Source organism: Aulonocara sp. 'chitande type north' Nkhata Bay, linkage group LG20, assembly GCF_057382095.1.
Source record: "Aulonocara sp. 'chitande type north' Nkhata Bay isolate Kocher_YH1m ecotype deep benthic linkage group LG20, A_spYH_male_GT1.1, whole genome shotgun sequence".
In the NCBI taxonomy this organism is placed as follows: Eukaryota; Metazoa; Chordata; class Actinopteri; order Cichliformes; family Cichlidae; genus Aulonocara; species Aulonocara sp. 'chitande type north' Nkhata Bay.
In genome coordinates this window covers 34,355,324-34,365,808 of record NC_141363.1, presented here as the reverse complement: position 1 = coordinate 34,365,808, position 10,485 = coordinate 34,355,324, and the positions used below count along the sequence as shown (strand labels likewise).

Genomic DNA, 10,485 nt, shown 5'->3' with positions numbered 1-10,485 from the left:
AATCCAATTGAATTACAGTACATTGGTTTAAATATGTTATTAACATGCGTATATATAGTGATATATAGTGTTATAATAACTTAATATAAGTGACAGTATTCCACACAGAAAAGTAAAAGGTGAAAAATCATTTGAGGTTTCGCTCGTTTTACTGCTGTTCTCCTATTGGCTCTTCCTTGGAAAAGTCTCAGTCGCCCAGTTCTCTGATTGGCCACAAACCAACCTGTGCGGAAGTTAATTGCCTCACCTGGCCGTAAGCCTCTCACACTTCTCCCGTCTGTCACTACCAGTCGCATAGTTTTACTTCCAGGAACAGCACTGTCGGGGGAGTGAGGTGCACCGCAGCTATGGACTGACAGCAGCGCAGTTTCACCGACCTTTCTCGCGCATATCTGGTAAGTTATCAGGAAACTGTCCTCTTAAAAGCGTAATGTGCTCGTTTAGGGTGAAATCATGGGTTACAATGGAGGCAACGACGAAATAAAGTTGTGTGAAAGCTCGTAAGTCTACTTTATGAAAATACAGTGATCATTTAGAGTGGTGCGTGTGTGTAAGTGTGTGCGCTCGATTTGTTCAGAGCAGATTTTACCATCAGGTGTAACATAATGTTTTTGTGTTTGTTTGTTTTTTTACTTAGTTTGTAAGTTTTGACCCTGGAGTGTCATTTTGTGTCTGTTCGGGTGGAGGAGAGTGCAGCAGGAATAGAGAGACGGGTAAGATATTCAGCAAAAGACTAACATCAGTATCAGAAATGCTCCGATATGCATTACTTATCAGTTTTTATGCTCTAAATTTGTTTTTAGAGATAACACAACTGACCATAGTGTTTAGACCCTGGTTATCTGAGTCAGGATTAATGCAAATATTTGCTCATAAATGTCACTAACAGTCATTTTAATGGAACAAGTGTGAACATTAAAGACATGTTTGTTCTCTCAAACAGGCTGTGAGTTGCACAACCCAATGTTAACCATGAATCTTTGTTTATTGTTAATCATTAAACCAGCTCTGGCTGGCTAACCTTGAATACATACTTAACATTTTTGAGTTTTTCAATAAGGCACTGTGATTTGTTATCAAAAGCTATCAATCATTATCCTGGGTTTTTAATAAGTCTAGCTCACAAACTGTGCAGCTGTTCTCACATTTAAGGCCTGGAGCTGATCCTCCCTTTTAATATTTTAAAGGTTTCATCCGCTCATGTGTTTGGCTTCATTTAAGAGTTGTGTCGAAGACATGGAAGCAGGCAAAGTGACATTCCTGTCACTATTAAATCCTGACTCAGCTGTGGGTGCAGTGTGCTTTGCCAGTGCTCCAGTTTGAGAGGTGTTGCCTGCTCAGGTTTGGACAAAGGGAGGGACAATAATTAGCTGCTTACTGTGGGAGGCCGGTGTGTGCTTTGTCAACTAGCTTTTGTTTCCAGAAAACATGTGGGAATGTGGGGGTTGATGATCAGGTTTTTCATCAGCTGCCTTTGCTAAGTTTTCATGTCATCAGGTCAAAAGTGCCATGTACAGAAGATGGAGCTGATAAGTTCAGTGAACAAAGGAAAAGTCTGTCACTGTCTTTGCATGACTCAAATCTTAAAAGTAATGAGGTGAAAAAGCTGACGGTAAAATTGAAAAATAGTTACATGTCCTCTAAAAATGTATTTCATTTTCTTCAATGTAGTGTTTAATGCTACTTTTAAAAAACATGCTTTTTAATTAGATGCAAGATTTCAAAACAAAAGTCATAGAAAATCCCCCACTTGTTACCCAATCTTACTGTTCAGTAATATTTCTAATATTTTTCACTTGCAGCAATAAAATTATGCTCTTTATGGGCCCACAGGAAGCTTTTTTTAAGTGTTGTTTTTATGAGAATGTTCGATGTACATTGTAATTCTTATTCTGACAGAGTTATGTATTGTTTTTTTGCTGAATGAGCCTCTGAGTGTCTGAGTTTCTCTCACTTCTCGAACCACATTAATTTACTATTGCACAAATAAACTAAAGCTGTGACACACAGCATGTTATTTTGGGGGATAATTTGCATGCAGGCGCAGCAGGGTATGAAAAGAAACTTTAATTCTGTTACTCTTGTATTTTTAATCAACATAATGGTGTTGCTTGTGCTTTCACAAACATACCTGAACTGGCTGCAGCACTATGTGGTAAAGAAGTTCTATACCAGGTCGTAAAATAGCTTTTTTAAGTAAAATTATCAATTTGTCTGACCCATTTAGCTTTATAGTTAATTAGCTAAAAAACTTTTGACGACCATTGTCGACAATTTTTCCTCTAGCCCTAAAAAACACCTACTTGAAGTTGCCTTTTCTTTACGCTCTCATTAAGAATCAACCTGTTGGTTTGGTTGATTTTTTTATTTTATTTTTTATTTTTTTGCGACTAGCATACTTTCCTCATGCCTTGACTTGCCAGTAGTGATACGCAAAAGATAGGGAGCGGAGGCACAAGCATGCTGTAACACAACATATCTGGATTCTTAGCACAAATTTGCCATGATGTGAGGTATACCGTGTGTATTTGCAAGTAAGAGCGTTTGATTGTTATATCATAATGGCTGAAATACTGATTATTAAGGGATGCTGACAGCACTGTCTGCTTGCGATGACGAGTTCATTTTCCTGATTTGTAGAAATATCTTAAAGACCAAACCAGTAATGAATTATAAATACATAAATACACTGTTACAGGTGGCAAAAAGAAGGAAAGCACAATTAAGCACAAGCAAAATTAATAAGTCTGAAGATGCCAAATTTCTGAGATATTTGGCATTTTTGCTAGAAACTGACTCAAAAATTTAATTTTTTTTAAAAATATGCGAGAGGTCTCCATAAGAGGTCTTTTCTGTTGGCATACAGGTGAGTTTAATTATTAATAAATGAAACATTTAATCTGTTTCCTGTGAAAGACATCACTATGCATGACAGATATGCATAACTGAAAATATTCTCCATTTCACAGCTACTCTCCTTTAATGCGTGCCTCGATCCACGTTGTTTTTAAAAAAAAAAAAGGCGAAAAGTTTTAGCTCAACCATTATTTTATTTAATGACTCAATTAGCATAACTAGATTTGCTTAATATATCATAGTGACCATGACAGCACATTTGAATCATGTTACAAAAATAAGACGGCCATTACATTATGAGGATCATTAAACTATCAGCTGTAATTTATGACCTTAATTTATCACAATAATTGTAAAGATGCTGTTTTGTTTACCAACTAATTCTCTAGCTATATTTAGCCTCAAACTAAGGCTTCATCAGTCAGTGGTCAAAGAAATGAACATTTTCCACTGTGGAGATAGTAGTGACTCACAAATTTCATCTGATTGTAGTTTCATGCTTTTGTCCTTGACATTTCAGATTTTTCCTGAGACAGACTTTCAGTGAGATTTACACAAACGAAACAGGGCCGCGAAGAGCATGTGATGCCCTCATCTTCCTTCATGTGCAAAGCCAAAGAGTGACACGTGGCCAGGTGGTGTTCCCGTAGCAACATGGACAGCGCAGGAAGCTCGGACAGCGTAATCAGCACGAACTCTGGCTATGTGAGTGCCGCTGTAGCGCTTTATCTCAGTCGTCTGTATTACTGACTCTCTTGTACAGAACAAACACAAACGCTTCTCTCCTCGACTGGAAGAGAATAAAGAAATAATTGAGATTTGTGAAGTCTGAGAGATGAGAGGAACTGAATTTATAATTGGTGAAAGGTTCTCATGTTTAGTCAGTGAGGAGCTTTCAAAGGGTTTCAGCACATGTTTTCATAAATGAAGTATAAACAATCTGAAGCCCTCAGACACCAGCAGCCACCTGAAATAATTTTTTTCCAACAGGCTAATATAGAATAAGAGAAAACTAGGAGATGGATGGGAGTTGTTCCTTTGGATCTGTTTGAACTACTGCATATTTAACACACAGACTACCAGCTGGGTTCCCAAGAATTATTTACTGTAAGAAGAAATCACAATAGTAAACGTTATTTCTTCTTGGAGTATTGTTAGATATGGTAAAAAATGGCAAAGTTGCAATTAATTTGCATACTTTGTGCCTAATCTTACAGATTTAATCTACATTATTTCTTAAAAGCTTATTTATCATCCTTTGGTTCTGGTGCCAGTAAGTTTAATCATTATTTGTGGTGAATTTATATGATGAAACCAATTCAGTTTCATTTTGACTTCAATATAAAATAACTGAAATAAACACGCAAAAATCAGTTGGTATCCCTGAAATGTAATCCGTCCAGTTTGCTCTGGGTCTGCCCTAAAGCCTCCTCCCTCTAGGAGATGCCTGAAACACCTTGTCTAGGAGGTATCCTGGTCAAAGGCCAAACCACCTCAACTGGCTTCTTTTGAGGAAAAGGAGTAGTTGTACTCAATGCCCCTCCCAGATAAGCTCCCAACTCTATCTCTACAGGTGAGCATAGACACCCTTTGGAGGAGACTAGTGAGTCACTACACAGAATTTCCCCCTTTTCTGGCTGAGAACCACGGCCTTAGACTCGTAGGTCCTGATTCTCATTCTTCATGCTTCACACTCAGTTGTAAACCACTCCAGTACGAGCTGGAGGCCGCTGGCTGATGTAGCCAAGAGAACCACATCGTCTGCAAAAAGCAGAAATGAGAACTTGAGACTACAGAATTCAACACCCTCTACCCCTTGACTGTCCTTAGAAATCATTGACAAAGGACAGCCCTGATGGAGTCCAGCACCCATCAGGAACAAGTCTGACTTTTTGCTGCCAATGCAAATTAAGCTGTCACTAGAAACAAGTCAAACTAATGAAGCTAAACACATAATACAGGCAATTATCACACCTAGTTTGCCTCATGCTATGCTCCGGGCATGCTGGTATGTGACTGGAGGAGTTTCTGCCCGCCTGTCTTTGTTTCGGGATTTTCCAGCTGAATGCTGGACATCAGCAGGTGGAGTTTTTCACGCTATGAGAAGGGTCATTGCTGCTGAGACTGGAGCTTGCAATATAGCTTTTTATTTGTGGCGTGATCAGAGCACAACTCAGCTGTTTCAGGTAGATCTCGTGACACTCTCATTTCTGATAACGTCCAGTCTGGGAGGTTCCCTATCCTGCTAATAAATGCAGTAGTGGAGTCTTTCTTCTTCTAACATGACTGGCAGACTCCTCCCGCCCCACACACCAGCACTGTGTGGTAATTTAAATTAGAGCCTATGACAAACTGAATAAGATGTTATATTATTAAAACTGTATGGGGACAATTGGGTATTTTTAAAAAAGCGTTAAGAAATGCGAAACAGTTGTGTGAAAATATGAGAACCAAATTGAGAAAGTCATGAAAAATACACATGATAGGAAAAAATATCTAATTTCATTTTTTGTGCAGAGTGAAGACAGCATGGACCACTTATCTGCAGAGGAGAGGGCGTGTCTCACGTATCTGGAAGAAACAATCGAAGCGCTGGAGACGCAGGAGGACAGCGGCGTATCGAATGATGAATCACATCATGAGAGTCTAACAGAAAAAGCAGATCAGATGAGAGTAAATGGTATGTGATGTGCTGTTGTGTATATTTTCTTGTGTACCTTTATTTGCATCGCAGATGCACGGTTTGTGCTGCAACACTAACTGTTGTAATTGTGTTTTTCTTAATTAGACATTTCCACTTTGATGCCTAATGGCTCCAAACGCGACCAGAAATCATTTCTAAGTGATGAAGTGCCCACAGCACCACCTGCATCCACAGCATTAGCCACAGAAGGAAAAACTCAGCTAAATCAAATCTCTGAACCACAAGTCAGTCCTCTAATCCCTGAATCTTCTACTGATACCAGAATCCACTCATCAGCTATACAGACTGAGATGTCACGCTCAGCCACAAATGAAGATGCTGATCCTGAGAGTGTCAAAAGTACAATTGTTTGTCCAGGACCATCTACTGACACCTCTGAGATTGATCTGAGTGTAATTCCACCTCCCTTAAACTTTAGGGATGAACCTGACTCTCCTTCACAGCCTGTGAACGTAAAAGACCTTACTCCAGCTGTGGGAATTTCCAGGAAAAAGCCGGGAATAACCTTTGATTTGGAGCAGATTCGTCAGAGGGCCTCTGTCAAGAAAGATTTGACAAGCCCTGTGACCAAGGTGCCTCAAATCAAACCTCAGCCTGAGTCTCTCAGTCTGCTCACAAGTTCACAAATTGTTGCTCCAGCGTCTCCTGAAAGTGCAGAGCCCAAAAGTCCACCTGTTGTGGCCCCAAAGCCTAAAAAGCTGCCCCCCAACATTATTCTGAAATCTCACAAGATGACTAACTCTGATGGAAACTCAGCGCATCCAGTGCTCAACAGCAGTGAACAGCGGCCATTCTTGGATCCTCACAAAGTTCGCATGGAGGCTCTCAGAAAGCTCGGCCTGCTTAAAAGCAGTGAGGAGGAAGAATCGATCTCAAACCAGAGCTCTAAACTTCCTCTCAAAACCAGAGTGTCTTGGGCAGCTTCATCTTCTTCTTCTTCTCCTCCAATCAGCCCTGCAGCTCCAAATGAACCACCATCATCACAGTCTTATAACCTTCCCCCTGCCTCTGTTACTGTCCAGCCTTTGAACCCTGGTGCTATATTACCATCAAACACTTCTACTGCTCTTACAGTTCTGGATCCTGATATTCTCCCAGCACCTGCTGATTTCAGTGACCCCACTGAGCTTTCTCCTTCAGAAAATCAACCATCTGCTGTCAAAGATGCCACTTCTCTTACCTATTCTGGCCTGGTCAAGCAGCTGACACCGCCAAAGGTCAAATCAGCCAGCCTCGGGCGCACTGAGGTGGGTATAAGCAGATATACAGCAGGTCAAGACTACGGTGAGGCCAGTCAGGGCACCAGCATTAATCAGAACCTCAACCAGCTGCGTAACCATCGACCGCGCCCCGCCTCTCTTGGGAGTAGGAAGGAGTTCTCAAGTGCTCAAGGAGAGGATTTGGAGGCAGAGCCTTCCATTACTAAAGAGCCAGCCTCACAGAAGGCCTTGCCTGCCCACACTGCCTTGCATCACTCCAGAGACACTCAGAAACTGCCTCGATCACAAGGTATCAGCGTGCTGATCTGCCCTCGTTCAGAAAATGAAGAGGACCGCCGTGGGGCCCTGAAGAAGCTCGGACTGCTAAGAGATTGAATATGCACCTCATTTGTCTGTCAGACTACTTTAAGATGATGTATGTTAAGAGACATACCAGAGTTTTCTACGTGATTAATATGGACAGTTTAAAAAAAAAAAAAAAAGCTTTCAGGAAGCAGCTTAACCACATATTTATGCATTTTTATTTTACTGCATTGACAAAACTTGGAATTAAATGACTGTCAAGGACATTATTGAATGTACTTTTTACCTATATTGTACAACCTTATTTCCAATGTTTTTTCCCCACAGCACTAGCAGTCAAGGATATTTTTAATATTCATTAACTGTCACTGTGATATATGTACTTTTGTAAAGTAAATGATGTTGCTTTTATGAGACAATAGCGAGTTATTTAGTCATTTCAGTTTATTTTGTGAAGTAACCTTCTTAATGTCCCTCGCTGTGTGCTTTCAAAGGGTCTCTTTGTACTTCTCCTTTTAGGTACTTCCATGTGTTGCTGTTGTGTTATGTAATTTGATTTTCACTTCCTACAGTCTGTTAGACTTTTTGTCTGGTTTTGTTTCCTTTTACCAACCGCTGGCTAGTACTCAGATTTGTGCATTTACTGTGAACTGCACTGAACCTATTTGCTTTGTAGAGTTTGTATCATAACTAGAAGATGTTGTTTTTCTTTTTAAATCAGTGGATATGGGGTAGGGATGTTCGGGAACATACCTTACCGTAACTCAAAGCACATAGTCGGTGAGCACTGGGTGAGAAGGATCTAAAAGGTTTTTTGCATGGCTGAATAATGATGCATAAGCTTGTTACATAGCAGCTACATGTCTGGAGTTAATGGGTCGACAAGGTGCAGGCATTTATTGCATCTTTTATTTAAACCATAAACTGACTGCTTTCTGAATGTCATTGTTTTGACTCCTTTTGGTCATTTTTAAAAAAAAAAAATGACCTCAAGTATCGAATCGAAACTTGAGGCACCAGTTTTGTGGCTCAGCCTCAGCAACTTTATCTGATGTGATGATGAGTGAACTAGTACAACCTGTTTTTCACCTCGCGGTTCAGCCTTCATGGAACATCTTTGCTGCTCATGATGGCTCATTTACGAGCCGACGGTTTGTCTGAAAAACATTTTATTGCTGCTGCAGGCTTTTTAGACAAATAGAATTGCTCTTTCCTGTAATTTGCCGGTGAGGTCACCTACTTCTGTGAACGCAAGCTCAATTTGAAAAAGTGTTTTATCTGAGCAGCTGTTTACAGCAGGGTGCAGAACTACAGAGCTAATAAAGAACAAAGCAGGGACTGGATCAACACATTTGGCTATTTTTGGAACTAAACTTTCCAGACAGTACTGATGGAAAAAATGAGCAAAATTAAAATTTTCTTGGCGTGTCCAGGCGGATAACAATGACTCCTCTTTAATTGTCCAATTAGAAATTAGCAAGGTGAAGGTGCGCTGTCTCTGCATGGCTGGATCAGTGCCAATGGTACTGTGTCATTGTTGTAATTCTTTGAGCCCTGCCCTTGATACCAGCCCTTAACTCACAAATCGTTTTGTTCTGACCCTGATAACGCCTAGGACAGCTTTGCAGCATTTTTTTTAAAAAGTCCAGCCTCTAGTTTGCATTTTCTACACTCAGAATATTTCCATGCTTTTTTGTTTAAAGTCTAAAAATATTTTTATAAGAAAGTAAATCCTTGATGTCGATCTCCCAGTCGCAATTTTTTTTATACGAGCCGAGTGGAAATTTGAATATTGTTTTTAATATTTTACATCAAGAGATGAAGCACATTTGTTTAATTCGGAGTTGAATAGTACTCACTGTTTTGTTCCAGACACCAAGAAGCTAGTATGTAAAGTATCAGTGGTTTATTTTTGTTTAGCTCAAAGTGAACATCCTCATTCCCTATAAACCCAAGAGAAGAGAAAGCAGCTACAGTAGGTGCCGTCAGACTGACACAGGCAGCTTTGTGCTGCACTGTGGCGTGTTGGTATGTGAGCTATTTTTCCTTTCCACCTGAGTGCAGCAGACCTGACTGACAAGGACTCAATGACAGCAACTGTCAGCTTTCACAGTTCTTCTCCTAGGATCCTGAAACAGCCACTATGAGAAACATACCATAAAATTTTCCCTACAGAGAAAATGAAAACTTTTAGTGATTGGTATGAAATGTGACAGAGGTGAACAAGAGTCTACAGAGCGAACACCTGTCCATCATACTACAGCAGTAATGTTCAAACTGTGGGGCACAGGAGAGTCGAAGGGGGCAGCGATACGTTTAGCACTTGCATGTGACACACAGCTCTATGCTGAAGTACCAAACTTCAGAATGTACAAGACTTCAGTTACCTATCACGATGTCCATGTGTGCTCTTAAAAAAATACCCACATAACAACTGGCTTGAGTATTGTACATTTTTGTGTTTTCTTCAGTGTAAAAACAATCCTGTGATATTTTTCTGAACATTCATGGGTGCACTGCAGTCAGGGATAATGTATTCTTTCAGTTTATATCAAATTATGCAAAGCATAGTTCTAAAATTTGGATGCAAAAAATAAAAAAAAGAATGATAATTATCCAAAATTTTCAATATATAATTTTAGAGTGTGTTTATATCACTGTAACACTGAGACAATCTTTGTTTTCTGAAATCCTGGAGGACGTTTTAGCTGTCATAGCAGGAGGAGCACAAGTTTGGTAGTGATTGTTGGATCCACTAAAGAGAGGATCTACTAGTGTGTGTACATGTGTGTACGCATACTAGGACATTTAATAAAACTGACTCTTCATTAATCATATTTATTCCTTCTGCTCTGACGAGTCAAAACCTCACGTTTGTATTACTTTCTCACTTTGAAACCTGCAGCCACTAGAGTGCAGTCTAGATTCATATGTGGGTAGAACCGCAACCGCTTACGCTGTATCCATAATGGCAGAGGGCCATATGTTGCTGTTGCACATTTGAATTTGTGCACAGATGCGATTGATTTTTTTCTCTCCTTTTATTTCTCAAATAAACTGCACACAGAAAAAGTGCTTAATTAAATATTTCGATTTAAAAAAATATGGAGTAAAGTGAAAACGGATCAGTTTCTCTGTGTACCATTCACTTTTGTAATAACGGTTGTCTTTTGTTTATTTGCTTTTTATATGTATCCTTGAAAAGCCCTCTAACTGCATTTATGGATGAGATTAGACTATCCCACCAGATAATCTGACATTATGGCACATCAGTGAGGATTAAAATGCATTTGCTGTAGGCCTAGACCAGGACAAAGTAAGTCTGCATCAAAGGGGGTTTCACTACCAAAAATGTGAACCAGAAAGTTCAAGTTTTAGTTTCAAGCTTAGTTATTAAAAGTG

At 39.7% G+C, this 10,485-nt stretch overlaps 1 protein-coding gene across 2 annotated transcripts; it reads left to right on the top strand.

Moving 5' to 3' along the window:
• Positions 1-255: 255 nt before the first annotated feature.
• On the top strand, positions 256-8,028 carry LOC147306084 (specifically androgen-regulated gene protein). 2 transcript variants are annotated; one of them, XM_086276275.1, is made up of 5 exons: positions 256-395; positions 638-713; positions 3,377-3,561; positions 5,374-5,536; positions 5,645-8,028. In XM_086276275.1, the coding sequence occupies exons 3-5, from the start codon at positions 3,511-3,513 to the stop codon at positions 7,153-7,155; spliced, it is 1,725 nt and encodes a 574-aa protein (XP_086132401.1). In that variant the 5' UTR covers positions 256-395; positions 638-713; positions 3,377-3,510; the 3' UTR covers positions 7,156-8,028. The 2 variants fall into 2 exon arrangements, with proteins under 2 accessions (XP_086132401.1, XP_086132402.1); XM_086276276.1 differs by lacking the exon at positions 638-713 and having other exon boundaries at positions 263-395.
• The last annotated feature ends 2,457 nt before the right edge of the window (positions 8,029-10,485 follow it).

Excerpts from the sequence above, each read along its gene's own strand:
- LOC147306084 (XM_086276275.1), top strand. The coding sequence starts at position 3,511 with ATGGACAGCGCAGGAAGCTCGGACAGCGTAATCAGCACGAACTCTGGC. Across the intron at positions 3,562-5,373 it reads TCAGCACGAACTCTGGCTAT|AGTGAAGACAGCATGGACCA; the intron begins GTGAGTGCCGCT and ends TTTTTTGTGCAG. Across the intron at positions 5,537-5,644 it reads AGATCAGATGAGAGTAAATG|ACATTTCCACTTTGATGCCT; the intron begins GTATGTGATGTG and ends TTTCTTAATTAG.